The sequence below is a fragment of the Sinohyriopsis cumingii genome, chromosome 7, assembly GCF_028554795.1.
Source record: "Sinohyriopsis cumingii isolate HCF-2022 chromosome 7, ASM2855479v2, whole genome shotgun sequence".
Lineage (NCBI taxonomy): Eukaryota > Metazoa > Mollusca > Bivalvia > Unionida > Unionidae > Sinohyriopsis > Sinohyriopsis cumingii.
This window is the reverse complement of record NC_142967.1, coordinates 17,680,677-17,705,745: the sequence shown is the minus strand read 5'-3', so window position 1 is coordinate 17,705,745 and position 25,069 is coordinate 17,680,677. Positions and strand designations below refer to the sequence as shown.

General features: G+C 34.6%; 1 protein-coding gene across 1 annotated transcript; it reads right to left on the bottom strand.

Annotated features, from left to right (window-relative positions):
- On the bottom strand, window positions 1-24,139 carry LOC149794786 (inactive rhomboid protein 1-like). Its single transcript, XM_089966235.1, has 7 exons — window positions 24,016-24,139; window positions 17,695-17,861; window positions 16,453-16,621; window positions 12,891-13,055; window positions 9,152-9,333; window positions 6,696-6,941; window positions 1-732 (listed from the first exon to the last, which is right to left on the bottom strand). The coding sequence occupies exons 1-7, from the start codon at window positions 24,137-24,139 to the stop codon at window positions 292-294; spliced, it is 1,494 nt and encodes a 497-aa protein (XP_089822361.1). The 3' UTR covers window positions 1-291.
- Window positions 24,140-25,069: the final 930 nt, after the last annotated feature.

The following is a 25,069-nucleotide window of genomic DNA, read 5'->3' as shown; positions in this document are numbered from 1 at the left end:
CTTTACGTTATACTGTATAAACAGTATAATTTGGCCAGTGGGAGTCTCTCAATATAATGTCTAAACTGTTGCAAGTGAAAATGTATCAATTAGAATGTGGATTTTTATCATTTAAACAGATATCCTATTTGAAAAATTCTTATTGTCAATATATCAGCAAAAGAAATCCCAGTAATACGTTCTCAACAGAAACTTTTGAACAATCGAACAAAACAGAACAGAACAAAGAAACAACAACAACAACATCAAATAAGCAAACAAAGAATATAACCATCCTAAATAAACAAGTTTTTATGTTCTAGCATTGCACATTCTTCTGGCATATGGTAAACAATCAATATACTTACAGTAATTACATGATGGTAGAATCTGAACCTTCATAAAAATGTAAACAACTGCAGAGAAATAGAGGATCAGGATACAGGAACTGCTTAAAACTAGAAATGCCCTGCACCTTGTATTCCAACGTCCAAATGTGATATAAGGAAGAAACAACATGGCACTCAAGACTCCTGTAAAAAGACCAGCCAAGAGAGATATATTGTCCAAATAAGGCAGTGTGCCACACAGAAGAAAAAACACAATGGCGGCAATGATCTTCAATAGTTCTGCCCATGGTTTTCGAACAAGTCTCCAAAAATGAAGCAGTTCAAAAAGTATTACACCCACCATTCCAAAGACTGCTCCAGGACTGCCAACATGGATCTGGTATGGGTCAAAGATGCTGGCAATCTGAAAATGGAGTAAAATTTTAAAAATGTAAGTGTAAAATAAATTTTTGGGTACATTTATAATAAATATTTTGTACATTATCTGATCTGCCCGTTCACTCAAGAACAACATCAGTAGTAAAGTGATATTTGGGGCACCAGAACAATGACTGAAAGCTAGCTGACCTAGATCAATTAAAGACAGGTGAAAGTAGATAAAACCTACTTTTGAACTGTGGCATAAAGATGGCTTTAAATATGGGTGGTCATGTCTACTTACCATCACATATGGCAAAGTTGACTAATAGTAATACAATAAGTTAGCAAGTTACTAAGACAGTAAGTAAGGAAGTTTTATGTAGTTCTTGTTATTCATATGTGATGTGTATACATATATTTATAAATTTATTAAATGATTTACTCATTCACTTAATACAAGATAATGCGGACAGTAACAGCAACAGCATTTTTCAATTATGCCTGACCGAAAAGGTTGTCAATGATTGGCTGGTGTAGAGTGATAAAGGTGGAGGGTGTAATGTCAAGGATGATAACATTAATTTGTTTGAAGTAAAGAAGGTGGCACTGGAAATAATCATGTGTATAGCTGGTTGTGTTTCTGAATCAAGTGTGCACAAAGAAAAGAAAGAATATACCTAAATATGTTAATACATTAGTATATAAGAACTTTAGTCAATCCCATCTATTTCTGACCAGACGGTGCTGACAATTATGTCAAAAAAATACTTTACTTTGCAGATTTTATTATAGCTACATAAACTGCTGACTAAAACAAACAACATCATGTAGTTTTTCTCTTCACATTTGTCTTTGTCATCTTCATAAAGAAAGCGATACGAAAGCCTGAGTTGACCATAAAGCAGCATGTACTTCTTTAAAACATCTGCAGCAGTTTTGATGACTGTAATGTCATTTTAAAAGACGAGGATAACTTTGATTCACTTTCAAGTTTTATATAAAGCAAATATGTTTTAACATTACAGCAAACAGAAACAAAATACTATTATTAGGACTATGACTATTATTTTGCATTAGTTTGTAGCATTAAAATCTTTAAACGAATTACTATTTTCTAGGCCACATTGGTCATCTATTAATGATTTTAGAACCATTAATTAATTTTCAAAAATATTAGGTCAAACAAATATAACAATGAATACTTTCTTTTCCAGGCCACAACAGACCAATGTTGACCATTTAAATAATTCTTAAAAATACCCCAAAAATGTACTTCAGAATCAGATACTTGGGTATCTAAGACCTTGGTGGGGTTGGCCATGCAATGAAAATATTTATATAGAAAGAATTCAAATATAAAATTTGAAACTTTGGCTGATATATGAAACTGAGAGAGTTAAGTAATAGAATTCAGATTTAAGAATTAGTAAGCAGTGTACTTTATCTGTGCCTTACAATTCAACTCTCAACTTAATCTAGACATGGCACAACTATTTAAAGAGATTAAAATTTACTTAAATAAAACTATATTTTTCACATAAGAACCATTAAATTCTTTAAATAAATACATTTTAAGATATGACAGTTATGGCTTTGTTAACAAACAATGAGCATACTCAGCTTAACTTGACATTTGTATGGCATTAGACGTTCCAGAATGATTCACATCAGGATATAAATTTCACATTTACCCTCAAATACAAAAACTATTACCTGAATTTGCATTGCATCAGACAAATAGAAAAGTGTCTTAATAAAAAACAATAACAGCACTGATATGGATGAACATAGGATTGGGGAAAAAACATTTATAATTGAAAATTGCTAAGGCAAATCAAAACATGGCATAATACACGATTTGTATATTAAGTGGTCAAATTAGAAACTGAACATTTATTACAAAGTGTGCTTCAGTTGTATAAATACATCATAAAGTTATCAGAGAAATTCACTTTGCATAAAATCATGACTCAGATGAAAATATCTAGATAAATCTCAGCAATAACAATTATGTTCCAAAGTTAGACTAGAATATGCTGATGAGTGGTGAAGGAATATTTTATAACCGAGTGATGTGGTGATCAAATATTATTGGTGATACAACCATAACTTTAAAAAAATATGTCTGATAGCATTACACTAGGACTGAACAGTGTTATCGACACTGCTACAGATGATAATTTGAAACCATTATCATCATATGAGAGACAACAATGTATTACAAGAAGAAAAATAATGAACTATATGGTTATAGTCTTGTAATTACAGATGACTGAATAGAAACAAACAACTATTTATAACCATGTTAGTGTTTGGAGTCACTACCAAGATCTCTGGGAAAGTCAACATCATCATCAGTACATGGAACATTAGAACACCGAGGGCTGTGGGAAAGCTGAAAGAACTTACACATGAGTTGGAGAGATACATCTGGAACATTAATGGTCTCTGTGAACATCACAATCATACAGGCATATGCAACCACATCTAATTATGATGATAACAAACCGGATAATTTTTATAACCAACACAAGATGTCATTGACAGCTCACTCAAGAAGGACATTCTGTTTGTACAAGGAGACTGGAATGAAAAGGTGGTGGGAGATGATTCACTGACAAACTGGCAAAGCACATGTTGACCCTTCTGCAATGCAGAAACAAATGAAAGAGGACTCAGGCTCTTGGAATTTGCCACTTACAACAATATTGTGCTAGCCAACATGTTCAGCCCTCACAAAGAATCTAGAAGATGGACCTGGCACAGTCCATATGGACAACACCACAACCAGATTGGCTACATCTTGGTGAAAAAACGATTCTGCACACGACTGAATATCACCAGAACACAAAGTTTTCCAGGAGCAGATATTGGAAGTGACCATGATTTATTAATGATAACATTTCGCCTCCACCTAAAAATGATCAAAAAGCATAACCAAACAAGAATCAGATTTGACCTTGAAAAATTGAAAGATCCAAAAGTCGCAGAAGCCTTCCAAGCAATGATAGGTGGAAAATTTGAACCTTTGAAAACCACATTCAACACAGTTGTGACTACCACAGTTAGCAAGATCACTGGCAAATATCTGGTGAAAGATCTCACAACCCATAAACAAGGGAAACCTACCACCATCCAAGACAAATCAGGCAAATGCCTCACAGAAGATCAAGAGATCCTCAAGCACTGGACATAATACTGCTCAGAATTGTACAATCATTAAAGACCCCAAGAGATCTGGCAGTACTAAATTGCCCTCAGGTAGAAGAAATTGATGACAACTCCATTCTTCGTGAAGAAGTAGAAATTGCAGTTAGGTCAGTAAGAAAGGAAAGTCAGCCAGTATTGAAAACATAACAGCAGAGCTCATTCAAGCAGGAGGGGAAGAGATAGTCACAGTCCTGACAACAATCTGCAACAAGATATGACAGAAAGGAGAATGGCACACCACATGGACTCAATCCTTGGTCATCGTGCTCCCCAAGAAAGGAAACCTACACCTGTGCCAAACTAGAGAACCATCATATGATCAGTCACCCAAGAAAAGTCATGCTGAAGATAATTCTCAACAGACTAAAGCATCAAGCAGAGAAAATAATTGCTGAAGAGTGGGCAGGCTTCTGAACAGGAAGGAGCACCAAAGAACAAATCTTCAACCTCAGACTCCTTTGCGAGAAATACCTTCAGCATCAGCAGAATCTATACCACATCTTTATAGATTTCAAAAAGGCCTTTGTTATGGTATGGAATGTGCCTTATCAGCAACTATGAAGAAGTAAAACATCAGCTCAAATCTGGTGCAGGTTGTGAAGCACCTCTATGACAAAGACACCATTGCTGTTCTCATCAACGGCAGCAGAGGAGATTGGTTTCGAACAACAGTTGCAGTCAGACAGGGATGTATACAGTCACCTATACTCTTCAACATTTTCCTGGAAAGGATCATGAAGGATGCCTTGCATGACCACAAGGGCACTGTCAGCATTGGAGGAAGAACAATCACCAACCTTCGCTTTGCAGATGATTTGATGGTCTAGCAGGACATGAAAAAGAACTGTCTGACATGGTTGAGCGCTTTGACACAACCTCCACAGGATAAGGTATGGAGATTAGTATTTTAAAAAAACCAAACTGATGACAGGACAGAAGCTGGAAAGATTCACAAGCTTCAATTATCACAAATGAGGGCTCCAAACCAGAACTACTTTGCATGATTTCCTAAACAGCAGCAATAGCCAGGTTGGGACCAAATTGGAAAGATATCAACATTTCTTTTGGTTCCAAATTAAGGCTGATCCTCTCAATTGTCATATCCATCTTTCTGTATGTTTGTGAAACATGGATGCTCACATCAGATCTACAAAGAAGGATTCAAACCTTCAAAATGAGATCTTGTAAATCCATCATATATATATATCTAACTTGTAATCTATCATATATATATATATATTGTAAATCCATCATGTATATATCTTATTTGTAAATCCATCATATATATATCTTGCAAATCCATCGCATATATCTTGTAAATCCATCATATATATCTAACTTGTAAATCCATCATATATATATCTTGTTAATCCATCATTCATATATATATAAATATATATATATGTAAATCCATCATATATATATATATATATGTATTTCCTTTCCAAGCATAGTCATTATATATCACAGTCAACATATATTTATATCTGTTGATATCCTTTTCATATGCCTGTGAATAGAACTGTGTCTGCCAGCCAGTGTGAAGCAATGTCATTCACATAAACCCTTTTACATGGAAATCTTTTCACATAATTTTCCTATAAAATGTTAGTTAACCATTCTTTCAGCTCACTGTTTTCAAGATTATTCTTGTCCTGTTTATTTTGTTTAAACAATGATTTATGTTTTCAATATCAAAACATACTTTTTCTCTGTTATTTATTCCAAACTTTTCATTTAGTTTTAAAATGAGCATTGAGTTACTGGACAAAATTGGAAATGAAACATACACAAAACCAGTTTAGACTTAAAACTGTTTAAAACTATATAAAGTACTTTTAATAGCTCAAACAAAGAGCAAAATGGGGTTTAAAAAACACTGTAAGATATTAAATGTTAAAGTTTATATTATTAGTTTGTTTATTATTTGTGAAATTTAAAAAAAAATCATTATAAAAAAAACCTATGATCAGTCAGATCTTATACAGGAAACATGTATCCTTCTTATATGTGAACATCAGTATCAACCATCGTATACATAACATTTTTCCAGACTATTCTAGATTATTGAATACCTTTAATAAATGGTCACAGATATAATTTACTATGTATAACATTATAACAACTAGAATATTATTATTAAAGTTTAGTTTCTTTATTATAACTCTCATATAATAAAAATTTAATCCATATCACCAAAACAAAGTTCATTTTTCTTCTATCTAGTTGCCAAGTATCTGCACTTTGGTTGTTGTTGCAGGGTTTAACGCCATTTTTCAGCACGCGATAGGCTATACATAACAGCCAGTATTAATGATGGAGGATGAACATGGGAAAACCCCCCAGAAAGAACCACCAACCCACGAGAAGCTACTGGCAAGCTTTCTCACATACCCACTTTGGCTGAATCCGAGACTTGAACATACGCAGACAGAGGTGAGATGGCAGTGATCCATAACGGAGAGCGCTTTAAACCACTCGGTCACTCAGGGCCCCAGTCCGCACTTTGGTGAATGATTCTGTGGCTGTTACCAAAGTGTTACAATAACGTTTTCTTGATCATATATCAACTAAATTGTTTAATCATGTCTAAATCTGTTTAAATCTTTTTCATTTTCTTGTTTTAATAATTATTATTTCATGGTGAAAACAATGTGTTAGCCTAAAAAAATAATAAATTTGTGCTTTTATATTTATAAGAGCTAATATTTTTCATTAGGTGACCATGGTGTCCTCAAACTTTATGTTTAAAGAGACAGGGATTCAATGTACTAATATTGTTAATTTTCTACTTACCATCAGCCCACTCACTCCAGACAGTACATAAATCAAGGCAATCCTAAGCCAGCCTACCGTCCTCTCTATCTGCCTCATTAACAGAAATTCAGTTGCTAGGACTATTACAGTATCAATGACTCCATGATGGTAAAACAGTGACAGAGGTAGCCTCCACCACTGAGAGGTTTCTTTTGGTAGCCATGTTTGTCTGTCCACCCCACCACTGTTCATGCCCATTTGGCAGACACTGCCCAGGCAGTTTACCTAAATTTCAATATAAAGACAAAAAACAAACTGATGTCCAATCAAATATAGATTTTTTAATGTAAATATGTCACAGCAAAATAACCATTCACTATTTGGCATACAATGTACTCTTTAATTACCCAATTTTATCTCATTGTTTTTGGGCTTTTCCTGTTTATCTAAGATTCAAAGAAATTGAAAATTTTCTGTGATTTTGTCGTTGTTGTTGTAGGGTTTAACACCATTTTTCAGCACACGATAGGCTATACATGGCAGCCAGTATTAATGGTTGAGGAAGAACCCAGAAAACTCCAGAAAGAACCACCGACCCACGAGAAGCTACTGACAAGCTTTCTCACATACTCACATTAGCCAAATCCGAGACTCGAACCCATGCAGACAGAGGTGAGATGGCAGTGATCCATAACGGAAAGTGCTTTAGACCACTCGGCCACTCGGGATCCCATTATTGTGTGTAATATATAGAATTTGTCTGCAGATGTTGAGCATAGCCTTATATGTTTAAAATATAATCTGGATCCCTTTAATGTTAGAGTACAGTATAACATGTTTAAAATATGATCTGGATTCCTTTAATGTAAGAGTACAGTATAACATGTTTAAAATATAATCAGGATTCATTTAATGCTGAGTACAATCTGATGTGTTTAAAATATAATCTGGATTCCTTTAATGTTGAGTACAGTCCAACATGTTTAAAATATAATCTGGATAATCCTTTAATGTCAGAGTACAGTCCAACATGTTTAAAATCTAATCTGGATTCCTTTAATGCTGAGTACAATCTGATGTGTTTAAAATATAAACTGGATTCCTTTAATGGTAGAGTACAGTCTAATATGTTTAAAATATAAACTGGATTCTTTTAATGTTAAAGTCCAAAATGTTTAAAATATAATCTGAATTCCTTTAAGGCTGAGTACAATCTGATGTGTTTAAAATATAATCTGGATTCCTTCAATGTTAGAGTATGGTCCAACATGTTTAAAATCTAATCTGGATTCCATTAATGTTGAGTACAATCTGATGTGTTTAAAATATAAACTGGATTCCTTTAATGTTAGAGTAAAGTCCAAAATGTTTAAAATATAATCTGGATTCCTTTAAGGCTGAGTACAATCTGATGTGTTTAAAATATAAACTGGATTTCTTTAATGTTGCATACAGTCCAACATGTTTAACATATAATCTGGATTCCTTTAATGTTGAGTACAGTCCAACATGTTTAAAATATAATCTGGATTCATTTAATGCTGAGTACAATCTGATGTGCTTAAAATATAATCTGAATAGTACCTACCTGACTACAATAATAGTACCTACCAGACTATAACAACAGTATAAGAATAGTGTCTACCTGACTACAAGAATAGTACCTACCTGACTACAAGAATAGTGTCTACCTGACTACAAGAATAGTCTCTACCTGACTACTAGAACAGTATCTACCTGATTAAAAGAAAAGTACCTACCTGACTTTAAGAAAACTATCTACCTGACAGTGACTAAAAGAATAGTACCTATCTGACCACAATAATAGTACCTACCTGATTACATGAATAGTATCTATATGACTAAAAGAACAGGACATACCTGTCTACAGGAATAGTACCTACCTGACGACAATAATAGTACCTACCAAACTACAAGAGCAGTATCTACCTGACTATAAGAATAGTATCTACCTGACTACAAGAATAGTACTTACCTGACTACAACAATAGTACCTACCTGACAACAAAAATAGTACCTACCTTACTATAGGAAAAAATATCTGCCTAAGACAATATTACCTACCTGACCACAAGAATAGTACCTACCTGACTATAATAAATAGTACCTACCTGACTACAAAATAGTACCTACCTGACAACAAAAATAGTACCTACCTTACTATAGGAAAAATATCTAAGACAATATTACCTACCTGACTATAATAAATAGTACCTACCTGACTACAAGAATAGTATCCACCTGACTACAATAATAGTACCTACCAGACTATAAGAATAGTACCTACCTGAAAACAAGAATAGTACCTACCATACTACAAGAATAATAACCACCTGACTACAATAATATTACCTACCTGACTAAAAGAATAGTACCTTGGACCTGACTACAAGAATATCACCTACCTGACTAAAAGAATAGTACCTACCAGACTACAAGAATAGTACCTACCAGACTACAAGAATGGTATCTACCTGACTACAATGTTCTGCTGGTAACTCATGAAACACTCCTTTGAGAAATATACAGTGTTCATGAGTTAATAATTCACACATCCCTTTCATGTCTGTGCAACAGGGCCGTAATATCTGAGCCACACTGTTATTGCCTGATTTCCTTGATCCACATGGTACCCCAGACTGCCATACACCAATACCTAAAATGAGTAAACTATGTTGAAAACTTTCATATTTTCGTCAGGAATAGTTTACTACTGAAAGATTTTTTGTACATTAATAAATTCTTCTCTTTTTCTTAAGACTACAGAACATTAGACCCCACCACAGCAACTTTTAAATAGACATTAAGGTCAGTGTAAAGGATACACCAGCTTAACTCTAACCCTACAAACATTAAGGTCAGTGTTAAGGATACAACAACTATCTCTAGCCCTACAAATATTAAGGTAAGTGTTAAGGATACACCAACTATCTCTAACCCTACAAACATTAAGGTCAGTGTTAAGGATACACCAAATATCTCTAACTTTACAAACATTAAGGTCAGCGATAAGGATACACCAACTATCTTTAACCCTACATACATTAAGGTTAGTGTTAAGGATGAGCCTAACTCTAACCCTACAAACATTAAGGTCAGTGTTAAGGATACACCAACTATCTCTAACCCTACAAACATTAAGGTCAGTGTTAAGGATACACCAACTATCTCTAACCCTACAAACATTAAGGTCAGTGTTAAGGATGAGCCTAACTCTAACCCTACAAACATTAAGGGCAGCATAAAAGATACACTAGTTTAATTTTAACCCTACAAACATTAACATCAGTGTTAAGGATAGGCCTAACTCTAACCCTACAAACATTAACGGCAGCGTAAAAGAATACATCAGCCTAACTATATCCCTACAAACATTAAGGCCAGTGTAAAGGATATGTCTAACTGTAACCCTACAAACATTAAGGGCAGTGTAAAAGATACACCAACTATCTCTAAACCTACAACCATTAAGGGCAGTGTAAAAGATACACCAACTATCTCTAAACCTACAACCATTAAGGGCAGTGTAAAAGATACACTAACTATCTCTAACCCTACAACCATTAAGGGCAGTGTAAAAGATACACTAACTATCTATAACCTTACAAACACTAAGGGTAATGTAAAAGATACACTAACTATCTCTAACCCTACAACCATTAAGGGTAATGTAAAAGATACACTAACTATCTCTAACCTTACAAACACTAAGGGTAATGTAAAAGATACACTAACTATCTCTAACCCTACAAACATTAAGGGCAGTGTAAAAGATACACTAACTATCTCTAACACTACAACCATTAAGGGCAGTGTAAAAGATACACTAACTATCTCTAACCCTACAACCATTAAGGGCAGTGTAAAAGATACACTAACTATCTCTAACCCTACAACCATTAAGGGCAGTGTAAAAGATACACTAACTATCTCTAACCTTACAAACACTAAGGGTAATGTAAAAGATACACTAACTATCTCTAACCCTACAACCATTAAGGGTAATGTAAAAGATACACTAACTATCTCTAACCTTGCAAACACTAAGGGTAATGTAAAAGATACACTAACTATCTCTAACCCTACAACCATTAAGGGCAGTGTAAAAGATACACTAACTATCTCTAACCCTACAACCATTAAGGGCAGTGTAAAAGATACACTAACTATCTCTAACCCTACAACCATTAAGGGCAGTGTAAAAGATACACTAACTATCTCTAACCCTACAACCATTAAGGGCAGTGTAAAAGATACACTAACTATCTCTAACCCTACAACCATTAAGGGCAGTGTAAAAGATACACTAACTATCTCTAACCCTACAACCATTAAGGGCAGTGTAAAAGATACACTAACTATCTCTAACCCTACAAACATTAAGGGCAGTGTAAAAGATACACTAACTATCTCTAACCCTACAACCATTAAGGGCAGTGTAAAAGATACACTAACTATCTCTAACCCTACAACCATTAAGGGCAGTGTAAAAGATACACTAACTATCTCTAACCTTACAAACACTAAGGGTAATGTAAAAGATACACTAACTATCTCTAACCCTACAACCATTAAGGGTAATGTAAAAGATACACTAACTATCTCTAACCTTACAAACACTAAGGGTAATGTAAAAGATACACTAACTATCTCTAACCTTACAAACACTAAGGGTAATGTAAAAGATACACTAACTATCTCTAACCCTACAACCATTAAGGGTAATGTAAAAGATACACTAACTATCTCTAACCTTACAAACACTAAGGGTAATGTAAAAGATACACTAACTATCTCTAACCTTACAAACACTAAGGGTAATGTAAAAGATACACCAACTATCTCTAACCCTACAACCATTAAGGGTAATGTAAAAGATACACTAACTATCTCTAACCTTACAAACACTAAGGGTAATGTAAAAGATACACTAACTATCTCTAACCTTACAAACACTAAGGGTAATGTAAAAGATACACTAACTATCTCTAACCTTACAAACACTAATGGTAATGTAAAAGATACACTAACTATCTCTAACCCTACAAATGCTTCAGGTGAATAATACTTTCTAAATGGTAGGGCAACATAAGGCACAGATATGGAACTTATAACCAGAACACAGAGACTTTATTTGCTAATGGCAGGGCAATGTAAAGCAAATTTCTGTCAATGATACAGAACTAATGATCAGAATAAGATGACTTATATAAAAGCTACAAGAAAAGATACATGTACCTATTTACTGAATATAACAATATTTTAGTGTCCAGAGGTCTGGGCATTTTCTAGATAATATTTTGGGAAGAATTATTATAACCAAATACCATAGGGGCATTTTTTCATATGCGTAAAATAGTATGTTTTAATTCCAGCTGACATAAAGTCATCCTGATTTTATGCTGCTTTTTTTTCTTTCAATTGTGAACATATTCTACATGGCTGCCCTTGATGTAACTTCCCCTTTAAACTGTTCTCGGAATTCGGGTCTGAAGTATAAATAATTTTCTTATATCACTTTGCCAAATATTTCAGCTCTTCAAACTTCAGGTTCTCTCAAATATGTAAGGAATATCAAATAAATGCTTGTTTTGGGGTGGCTAGGTGGCTGGGTGGCTAGAAGATTGGGTGGCTGGGTAGTTGGGAGGTTGGGTGGCTAGGTGGTTGGGTTGCTGGATGGCTAAGTGGCTGGTAGGATGGGTGGCTAGATGGTTGGCTGGCTGGGTGGTTGGGTTGATAGGCAGTTAGCTGGCTGGGTGGTTTGGTGGCTAGGAGATTGGTTGGCTAGGCAGTTGGCTGGCTGGGTGGTTGGGTGGCTAGAAGTTTGGGTGGCTGGGTGGTTAAATTGTTAGGCAGTTGACTGGCTGGGTTTTTGGGTGGCTAGGAGACTGGGTGGCTGGGAGGTTAGGTGGCTTGGTGGTTGGTTGGCTGTGTGGTGTGGTTTCATTAAAAAATGTTAGCAGCTATGACAAGTTTCCTTCACTTTTTTATACATGTATGTATGTACATTCTTATGAGTATGAGATTCAAATCAATACCAAATATTTATGTTGATTATTTGCTTTCAGAGTTAACATTTAGATAGCTTTGTCTGTCATATAACATAAGCATTGCAAAAAATAATCACTCCTGTAACAAAGTTCCCCTTCCTAAAAATGTGTACATGTGTGCAATTGTTGATTTAATTAAATTGTAAAATTCTGAATCTGGAACCTCTGCTCCAATTTGTACACTCTTCTTCCGTAGTTGTGCCAGCTGTGTTCCTTGATTCCACCTCACAACAACCAAGCACATTATCTGTGCTGTAGTTTTTTTTCATGTACTCCAGTCGGATACCATAATCCTGTCGCATGCATGGAGCAAACATTCCACCCTTTTCTTGAAATAAAAGCAAAAAAAAGAAAGAAAAAAGAATTCAATAAGATGTAAATTCTTGTATGATCTAAATTACTAAATGCATTTTCAAATGAATTCTGTGTTATTTAGGTTCAGAAACCCGTAGCACATGTTCCCCATACTACACAAGTCTAACAACTCATGACATCACAAATGATGCCCTGACATCATGTTAGTGAAAAGTGTAATTTTTGAGAAATCACCATGCTGTTTTTCAATTTATTTTTATCAATGCATTACTTCTCATCATGTCATAAACATAATCTCACAGTTGTGCTCATTTTAAATGAATTTATAAAACTCCTCTAATAATTCAATCATCTGCTCATCAAATTATATGAATTATTAAAAAGAAATTAATATAAAACAATTTCTTATGTAAGATCCTCTACTGATCACATAACTAATAAAATATACCCATCTCAAAATTATATATAATAATAATAATAATAATATATATATATATATATATATATATATATATATATATATATATATATATATATATATATATATATATATATATATATATATATATATATATATATATATAAAACACATGATGATAAATAATTGTACATTTTTTCTGGAATCTAATGAACCAGTAAGCCAAACATTGACAAATGTCAAATAGAGGTCGATGTTACTGGTTTATGTACAACTTCATATTCATTGAAACAAGAGTTTATAATAGTTTAGTCACATGATTTAGTTGAAAACGAATTTCATTATCTTTAGAATAATGCAAAATGACATATTAGAACAATAAACCAACAATCTACAGTGACTTGAAATGTTTTTTGTCTCCAGTGAATGAAATAAATCCAACATTTACATTATTTCTGTTGTTGGGGTAACAGTGGTCAGAGTATCTTCAAATGAAGCAAAGAATTATCCATGAAGAAAAAGACAGAAGAATAAAAAGAAAAAGAAGAAAAAAATGAACAAAACATCTGTTGCCATATAGTATTGTCTTTATTGTCTGCATAACGTGCCCATGATTGTATACTGTACTTTAAGATAATGGTCATTGGTCAAAAAAATGTTAACATAGCCAACTTTTGTCCATGATTGTAAATTGTAAATAAGATGGTGAAATAGGTTATTGAGTTCAGAATATTCAAGAAAAAACGTTTTTTTAGATATATACTCACACAGATGGGATGGGCTTGGTAGACACATAAATCTTTTTTATCTTAAGTTTAGTGACATACCTGCCATATTCCCAGACAATTTTGGGGGTTTCAGAAGGTAAAAAGGTGTGCTTTGAGGTCCCAAGGGGATCAGTGCATGTAACCAAAAAATTTATATCGCCCAGTTGACAGAAGGTTATCTTTTCGTAAAAACCTATAGAAAATAATTGGAAATTCAAATCTGAAAAAAAAATATTTTAGCATGTCTCTTTTTCTTTTCAAATCATTCACTTAGAAATAAATATAATATGAAAAAATTATATACTTGGTAGACTTAGCATTGTCAATTATCAATGTCGTACACATACACATGTGCAAACACTCATATAATCACAACAACACCTGGATTTTAGGTGGAATCAGGGTGTGTTCCATCTAAAAAGAAAACAAATTTTAGATGGACTTTAGGCAGACTGGGAATACAGCTAAGGTGACAGATTGGTTTCAACATTCTCATTCAATGGAGTGATGATTGTAATAACATATTGTCTTCAGCACCTCACATTGATCAATGTACATAACTTCAGAAGAATTGGGTTGTTCGACTTTGAGTAATTTACCTGTGTAATTTAGTTTATTAAATGAGTTCTCTCCCAGCAGAATTTGACATGACACAATCCCTTAGCTATTGTGTGCCCATTAAGTAACCTCTGAAAGGTGATTGTTTATCTCTAACTGCATTACCTTTTAATTGCCTCCTTATGAGCTGTATGCCCAGGGATAGGTTTAGCTGTCCTTTGAGCAGGTCTGTTTACTATTCATAAATACTACAGAATACAGGCATATATGGCAGTGATCAAGAAATATATGGGGTTGTTTTTGTTGTTGTTGAAAACTCCTTAATCTTAGATTTCTAAAAATCAAGGTTTTAAAAAAACTACTGTTTTGGAGGGTTTGGGAGTCCAAAATCATGTTTTTTTGTGTGGCATGGCATGTTATGGCAAGTATGTCAGTCTCTGGAATACATCTGTTACCCAAGTTTTGAACCTGAGATATGACAATTTTATGATGTTTTGGGATTTAATTCATAATACTGCCAAGTGTCTCTTAAATTTATACTTTGTAATCAAATAAATTGATTGGTGATTATACTAAACTGATTGGTAATTTTACTAAACCTTTTGGCTTTTCTTCTTTCTGTTAGCTTAAGACCTGTGGTCATAACACTATAAACCCAACTGGTGGTTAAACCCCAACAGGAGAAGATCTTCAAAATGCCATTTGACCATGCTTTTTGTAGAACATTATGTGTAGATTAAAAAGGAAGCTGAATTGTTTTTAAAAAAAAATGTGCAGTGTCAATTGATAATGAGTTTAAAGTTACTGACTGCATTACATACCTTTAATAAGATTTGGTTTATTGTTAGGTGTGACATCATCCTGGAAGCAACCAACCAGCCAATAATGTAGACTTAGTACATTGAACAACTGTTCAGGAAAAAGCAACAAAAACAGGGGCTTGACACAATTTAGGCAGTCCTCAGTGTGAAGTGAGCAAGTAAGGGGTCCATGTCAATAGCTTAGTTTATTGGTAACCATGAAAATGAACAAAGTATATGGCTATCAGTGATGCAGAAACACCCATTCTAACTGATTTACAATCATCAGATTTTTCTGTTACTTTATAAGTTAAAGTATTGATGATTTTCACATCAAATTAGGTATCATTTGGAAACAGCTAAAGCTGATGAGAATTTGATGTGATGCACATTATACAGCAGGTTGATTTACTTATATCTTGTGGACATACAATTCTTGAAACTAGTGGTACTTCGAAACCATATGCCAACACTACATTCCCTGCATTAGAGTTTTATGTTCTTGTAAAATATTACCTCCAAATTTAAATAAGAGGCAAGTAATTCCTACACTAACTTCTGTCAGTCATATGAACAAGTGCAATTATTTGTAAACAAGGCAATTATTTGTAAAAAAGGGAAAAGATATGTATAGCAATAGCAAAATGTGGGGTTTCCAAGTATGAAAGATTAAAAGTGAATTCACTTAGAAACCTCCATAATTGATCTTGAAAGATCTAACCCAAAGAAGTTACAATAGTACATGTTAATTAAATTTGTCATACAGATCTGATCTCTTTCTTGTGTCAGGGAAATCTAACATCATCCTTTAGACTGAAGAGTTCAGAAATGGACGACACAATCTAACTTGAACATTTGTTTTTTTACCAATGAGGGCTTTCTCACTGGGACCTATCCAAATGTTTGGATACACCCACTTGTGTACGTCTTCTGTTCCAACAAATGTCTTTACATGCATGAACTGCAAACGGGGTTCAAGACCGATTTCTGCAAATCCGCCCAGTGAACAGAGTACAATAATAGCTGCCAGCTGAGCCTGAAAAAGGACAATTTAAAGAATCTAATAGGTTCTCTATCTCTCAATACATATACACATGTGAAGGAAACTGGAAATAGCTGCTAGCCAATTGTAAACATAGTCTCCTGAAATCTTTCTTCCTACCTCTTGATAATATATCAGTTAATCCAGACAATATCACTGGTAATATGACACAGTTAATATGAAGATATCTCATATTTATTATACAAATTTCAGACAGTTATTATGAAGAATCTTATAGAGTTACTTATAAACTTACATTCAAATTTGATAGAAAATTTGATAAAAAAATGTTTAGTTCCCAATTTTTTTAAAACCCAGCCTTGCAAAATACTCATATTATTCAGCTATTCATGGTTCACTGCCCCAAATTAGCCAACAATTAAAAAACTACAAAAAAAACCAGACATAAAGGCAATCATAATAGTTTATGAAATCGGTATCAAAGGAGCAGCTATTATACAATTTAATTAAAAACCTATGCAGCTTTACCATTTAAATTTACAACCATATTGATAAAAATTTACCAATTACATTTGTTATAAAGTTCTGTCTAATGCAGTATTTATTATATTTGTTTGAATAAAAATACATCGTCACCATCTTGAGATGGAATCATATTTAGGGAGTCATGAATTGTTAATGTTTATTTTTTACTTTTTCCTCACACTTTCGGTTTTTTTTCTTCACACTTTTGTCAAAAGATTGTGCAGCAAGAAATGTCTATAAAATCCTTTCCTTGTGCACTTGAATAATGCATAGATAAATGAATATACATTAATATTTCAAAAATCTGCTGCAATAATACATAGGTGAGATAACTTGTTGTATATATCTACATACACCATGACTTTAACACTACAAATTTAACTTAGTTACGCATCAGTTACAGAGCTCCAATTACAAATGTGAAATAAAGTTATTCAAAAATTATAACTGAAGATTAAAATTTACTAAGCAAACTTTATGAAGTGGAAAAAAGAAAAAAAAGAGAGAAAACAATGAAATGCACAGAATCTAAATTGAATGCAAAGCAATTTTAAAAGTTACGACCGAGATGTTTAGCTTACCAGCATAATAAGATATGAGAGGATGGGTGTGAACTCTTGGAGATTTCCTACAGCATGTCTAGTCTGTGTTTGACTATCACTTAGTTGACATCCAGTCTCTAATTGTACTTTTTCTCTCAGTTTTCTCCACGCTTTTGCTGCATGTCCTTTTGGGTTAGCATAGTAAGCTGTGTATAGACAACTGGTGCTTTAACAGAGGAATAATATCTAAACAAATGTATTGCAGAGGATTGACCATTATCTTGTAAAGTGCACTTTATTTGTGATATGAACTATGACCTTCAGCAAATACTGTGATAGAGTTGTCAGGTTTTCTTAAGGTCTGCCAGATTGTTGTGTGTGTGTGTGTGTTTGTGTGTGGGGGGGGGGCATGTACACATGCATGAGAGAGAGAGAGAGAGCAATTGTAGAATTCTTCATATTGTAAATTTAAGTAAAGTAGCTACATTCCAAATGCGGGTTGTGGAATACCTGGTTGAATAAAATATCAGACATAATATAAAGATGGAGCAACTGTTATCCACAAAATTCATATAATTCATTATGCTACTAGGCATTCAAAATTCAATGTGCTGTGAAGAGAAGTTAACCTAAAATGACATATCATTGATCAATGTGCTGTGAAGACAAGTTAAACCTCAAATGACATGTTATATGATTGATCAGTGTGCTGTGAAGAGAAGCTAAACCTCAAATGACATATCACTAATCAATGTGATGTGAAAACAAGCTAAACCTCAAATGACATGTTATATGATTGATCAATGTGCTGTGAAGAGATGTTAAACCTAAAATGACATATCATTGATCAATGTGATGTGAAGACAAGTTAAACCTAAAATGACATGTCATATCATTGATCAACCAGTTGGATGTCTTTGTGAAATGTGATCATTCAGCATCTAAGACTGCATGGAAACTTCTTTTGCTCCTTAATCATTCACTGACATTTACAAGATTTTAACTGAGAAAAACAGAAGTAATTTAGTATCCACTTATTAAAAAATGTATGATTATTACAGATACATATTTATTATAATTAATATCCACCTTAATAAATACATGTACAGTGTGCAAAAAGTTTGAAATTACAAACTATAGTAGTTGTATGGGCCACTCAGGGGTCAACTGGGAATCCTATGTTTAAATGGTTCATAGGTTTAACATGGTATAAATAGTCAAACGTGTGTATAGGGTCAGAAATGCTTATAGAATCAAACAGGAAGGGTGATGTTAATTTTTTTATTCTACAATCTAAACACACATGTTTATAACACAACACATATGCTATCCAAAACACACACCCATACAAATTTACAGACCTTCTTTTTGATTATTATATAAGAATACCACATATACACATATACAATCCATCACCTGGTTTTTTATTGCTATCCACACTTATGAGGGTCTGTGGGAATTTAAGAAGGAAAAAGAGTTGAACGTGTATATCTTTCAAGGATTATAGTGTATGGGTGTCTACAATAAAAATTTGGGAATAGTTATCTAATATCCAAATACTTAGTTATCTACCATCCAATTAATTAATTCTCTTATCCATCGCCCATGCACACTATCCAAAGTGCCTTGTGTAATGCCTAAAACTCTACACCTACTATCAAATAAAAAGAGTATGATGTGAAAGGGAAAGAAATCACACAATCATACTATCCATCACTCACTTTTTGATTACTATCCAACACACACTATTTAGTAACTATCCAAGACCACTTACACACAATTCCAAAAACCTTGTGAAGTGCCTAAAAACTACACACCAAATATGAGACATAAAAGGTATAATGTAAAAGACGATGAAATCACAAAACTTACCATGTAGCACTCACTTTTTTAACACTATCCCACACTATATTTAATTACTTTTCAAACCACACCATACAATCCCAAAAACACATTTTGATTGCTATGAAACATCCATCTTTATATATACTATCCATCACCCATTTACACCAACTTTTGAGTACTACAAAATCCATACTTTTATATGCAGTCAAACGCCCACTTTTGTAAACTATCCAATACCTACATTTATATTACTATCCAATTCATACCCTTCTATCCAACACCCACATTTCGATTACTATTAAACACCCACTTTTTATTCACTATCCAAACACCCACATTTTGATTACTTTCCAGCATGCTGTGGAGTAATCAAGACTCCCTACATATATTGACCAACAAAAAGTGCTATACGCATTATACTTACATATGCACAAATATATATTTCATAAGAATGGTAGTATGCAAAAGATGGAAATGAAACATACACACACTGTCATACATCAGCAAAGGTGGATGGCAAATCTTGTAAATGCACTGCTTTATCGTCGTAATAATGTAGTTGGTGTTGGTACCTAACTGTCTTGTGACTACAAACAGTATCAAGTAAGATCTCAAGTAGATTTTCTTGGCAACGTTATGTTCAAAGTGTCTGGTACACAACGTCTGGAAATTTCAAGTGACGTCTATCTTGGATTCTTTGAAGTGCATTCAAATGGAGCAAAGTACTATTTCGATTCAGTCTCAGGCATACATCCACTCCATTCAACACATACTTGTCTTGGTTGCAAACACATTTCCAAATGCAAACGACCAACCAGGTCTAAACAGTGTCTTTGCTTGATTTTGTTTTGAATGGTCGTTAAATCATAATATTGTGCTCTGCATCATCAGCTGCAATCAATGATGTGTCGTTGGACTAGTCCAACGTGTCAGGTTTCCACATTAGGGGAGCATCCACTTGTGTGTTCTTTGCTTTTATTCCATATACCAAGAGATTTTCCACGTACGCTTTGTAAGTGTAAGAATCCTTGATAATGGTAACCAGTTATTAGGTATTAGTCCACTTTGCTGAACAATGAATGCATCACATTGTTGATAGGAGTTACTCTGGCAACCGCGTCTGGATTCGTGTTGTCAACTTCGTTAATTTTGTCTTCAGGTGATTGTTATTCAGATCAATGTAACCTTCGTTATGTCATTTAATTTTAAATTTGATAGTGCCTGAGGTATTCAGTGACAACACTGGATTAATTTCGACACATCGGGATTTTTGTATCGTCATTACCGTCGGTGGCATGGCAAGCAGATCAAATCTGAACTGGAACATTCGCACGCATTTCGCTATATCATATTATTTCTCTTTTTCAGGCAGTAATTTTAAAAAAGCCAAATTCTCTGACACCTACTGCTCTTGTTCCCTTTTTCTGACAATGTTTATGATATTTGAAGGGCTTTCGACGTCTTTCTCTTCTTCGTACTTGTTGTGGCGTATATGATGAATTTATGATTTGGCCAGAAGTGTGAAGCGAATTTATAGGATGTCTCAACGACTCAAAAGGTCTAATCCAGATTAAAGCAACAGATGTCCCTGCTGTCATGAAAGGCTTCCTTCGGACATTGTTTGTTGATGAAGACGCTTTGCGATGCTTGTTTTTCTTGTGTCAAAGCAGCAACTTTTTAAGCATACAATCCTCGAGTCACCATCGGTTTTAAAATAGCCGCTTCCTTATGAAAAGGTGCTTTTAACGTCTCCTACGCCACGACCTCATTGTGGAGGGACTCATTGGTGCAGACGATGCATGGGTTATAATTCACTGGAGAATCGTTCGCAAAAATGTAGTTTCACCATGCTTTTTCCTATCGAGAAAAGATTAATTAGTCCAATATCTCCTTTAATACTAATGTTGATGCTGTCAAATACGATTTACTGGCTGGAAAATAATGCGAATGTACAAATTCACTGTGAATGAAAAAGTTGTGTTTCCACCGAATTCGTAAGCAGTTATAGCAGAATCCGCTTTCAAAGAAATGACTCTGAGTAACTAAGCAGCCGTGTTTTCTCATCGCCTTGTACTCGATCACATCTGAGTACACAAAGAATAAGTTCAGTCCTTTATTCAGTTTAAGGATGAACTGGGAAGAAGATAATAAAAACTACTGAGTAAAATTGTTGCAAACTCGAATTGGCAATCACTGTTCCGATGATACAATACACCACAATGACTTGGTAGTAAAAGATCTGAGTTATTTTTATACTTTATGAAGAGGGGAACTCTGGAAAGGAGAGGCTGCTGCTGTATTTAATGGCATGATGATTGCTTCTTCTTTTCTTTACAGACGATGACTTGTCAAGCGGGAATCAAAGAATCAAAACCAGGTGTATATTCTCTCCAGTGCACTTTCACCTCTTCCATTCAACGTCTGCCTATTTAGAATGTTCATCAATCGAGAATGCTTTCGATAGCTTACACGTTTTATTGTTTGGTCACTCGTTGTAACACAGGAAAATAAAAATATTCATTTAACACATTTCTGTTTCCATCGTGCAATTGTTAGACAATGTACTTGTCTAGTTACATGAATCAATTCGTTTGTCCAGTTAGGTAAATACCCATTATTAAATGTTCGTTTGGATTTTCCAATGCGAACCCAATCACCAATATTCAACTCCACTGCTTTATTTTGGGTGGTAGGTGATGTTTCAAACAATCGACCACCATCATTTCGCTTGCAGAGTCACTTCTTCAAGTGCAGATCAGATGTTATAATGATAAGATTGAGTGTAAGCTTTGACGAGACATAGTAATGTGTCGATGGAGTTGAGAGTTTGTTGATTTGTCAGATATTCCCTTACACGTTCTTTCAACGCTCTTTGAACCGTTTCAAGACACTAGAGAGCAACTGACGCGCAATAGGTATAGGAGCCAGTTATGAGGGTGGTGACATTTTTCTTCGTCTTTTTTTCTGCAGTCTGCAGTGAGGTAGTTTATACTGGGGCATCATGCCAAAAATGTAGCATCATTTCCCACCCACTCACATTATTCTGCAACCAAACAGACCGGTCCTAATACTAACCTCGTAATGCTGAACGCCAAAATAAGGCAGTTGCTATTACCATTTCTAAAAGTCTTTGTTATGACTTGGCCCATGGTTCAAACCCGCGATCCTCGCATCCGAGGCAGACACTCTAACTACTTAGGTCACCATATCGGTTTCATTTGCTGAAGAAGGGAGGTGTTAACATCATCTCATTGGCCCAAGCTTTTATTTCTTCTCTTTTGGTAGTAGCTGAGGTTAAGCTAAAATCGTACTTATGCTTGTGTAGTTTGAAACACTTTTTGTGTTTTCTTTTTCTTCCAGCCTTGTGGTTGTGTCTGCCTTGGTGACTTTGGGTTCGAATTTATGGCTGTCTTGAAATCTCTTAGAGTAAGTTTAGCTGGTTTGGTTGACGTTTTTTGATGAATAGGTTACCGTAAGGTTGCGATTTTCATGTTTCTGACAAATCGGTTGGATCCATCCATGATTAAATGTTTTGTCGTAACTGTGATATATCTCTGTGAGATTAGAATTCGGAAGTACATGAGTTATCCGTGATCATGCCAACGATGGATTTCTATTCCACCGATCGTATGGAACTAAAATGAGTTTCGTACTTCCATAAGGTTCACATGTAAAAGTGTAATAATCATCAAGAAAAGGGTGTCAGTTTAACCTTTGTACTTCGTCCTTCCCTGTGAATTGATCCAACCAAAGGAGTAGCCACTTTTGGCTGATGGGTATTTTTATTTCACCATATTGAGAAGAACGTTCTGATGTTTCCTAAACATCGTCTTTTTTATCTTTGACAAAGGAAAGATTCCTTTCAAAACATTTTTAAAAGAAAACATTTAAGAATTGCGTCGATGACGCAATACAGTTGAGCATTTTTGTAAACATTATTTCTTGCCAAATTGGAGGATGGATTTATTCAGTATCAACCACATATCTCTTTAGTTAGCTAAATGATGAGGTAGTCTCTTTCTTTTCGCTTCTCTGGAGGTAAGTTGTGCATTGGGAAGGAAAAGTTGGTGTAAGCCTCCTCCTGGTGATGTCTTTCGCTTCAGGAGCTAAATCACTGAAGTGAATCATCATACACACATAAGTTTTACACTTGAATTTGTCCCCACTGATTTTCGGCACGTCGAATCAACTTCTTTATCAGCAGAACTCGACGATGAGGGGTTTTCAGGCCTCTAAATTGTGATAGTTCGAATTTCGAAAACTGTAGCAAACCTTGCAACATCAAGATTTTGTCTTGGAATTTTGTTTAGGTGAGGCCAATATTTAACTGTAGCTGCAGTCGCTAAAGAAAACGTTTTTGTCACTGACGGAAAAGGAGCAATTGGTTTCCATTATTTAATGAAATGAGGAGACGGGGTTGGTAAATAAATCAGGATTGACAGGCATTATCTTGACCGGCAAAGAAGTAGATGTGGCAGCATGGTTTTGTGGAGGACATATGCTTCGAAGCAGTACCTCTCTTTCTGGCACATATTTTGTCGTGGGACTTTTTCGTTTGGCTGTAATTTTCTTCTGTGAACTTGCGACACCACCACTCTTCTTTTGGGTCTCTTGCCGACTTTTTGGTGGGTTTGGCCATTTTAATGGAACGAATAAGTACACCTCCTAAAGAGCCACATTCATTAGGTTTCAAAATGATTTGATTTTTAGCTGGAGTATATATTCTTGGCTGTGTCAGCTGTGAAAACGCTATCTTTTGTTTTTTTACACATCATTTGATTCGATGGGATATGTGACTTATTCCTTGAAGTGAATGAAGTACTCTCAACTTAAGCCATCGAAATACTTTCTTAAGACTGGCTTCTAACAAATGTACACGGACTCGTGCTGATTTTTATGCGACTGGTGAGTGCACGAATCAATTAGGCAGGAAGAAGACACTGAAAGGAGGTCATGTTAGATACTGTTTGAAACAAAAAAGAAGTGCAGGTGTTTTATACTTTTATTCTTCATATAGACTCCAGAAAGGGAATGGTTAATGACATAACTTTCTGATGCCAACGGTGAAACAAACTGGTAAGAAATGAATTCCAAATTGATGAGTAAATATTCATGAGGTATCTGAGTAGCATAGACCGTACGCATAATTCAATCAAGGTGTTCCCGACTGTTTGGCTAATTCTTGCACTTGAAATTTGCCTCATCAACATAATGGACATTGAAAATGATTGTGCGATGGGATGTACTTTATTGAAATTTACTTTGTGTAATGTAAATAATACTGGTAATACGATGATATCCTTTTTCTAGAAACCAAGCTTTAATGTATTCATCGTCTTCTCCTAACATATCATCGAAGATGATAAGACTCTGTACATGCATTCTCGCAGCTCTAAAAACAGATTCTGAACGTGTTCTCATAAACTAGTGATTCCCATGAATGTCTTGGTTTATGAGTAAATATGCATACCTTTGTCAAACGGTATTTTTCGGTAAATTATGTGGACCAGGTCAATCACTACACGCCATGAAGTTTCTTCTGGTGGTGATACCCATTTGTGGAATCCTC

What these genes read in the sequence shown, in the direction of transcription:
- LOC149794786 (XM_089966235.1), bottom strand. Translation starts at nt 24,139, where the DNA reads ATGGCCAAACCCACCAAAAAGTCGGCAAGAGACCCAAAAGAAGAGTGG. An exon ending in AATATGTGCCAGAAAGAGAG is followed by an intron (nt 17,862 to 24,015) that starts GTACTGCTTCGA and finishes GTCTATACACAG; the next exon opens with CTTACTATGCTAACCCAAAA. An exon ending in CAGTGAGAAAGCCCTCATTG is followed by an intron (nt 13,056 to 16,452) that starts GTAAAAAAACAA and finishes TTTTATTTCAAG; the next exon opens with AAAAGGGTGGAATGTTTGCT.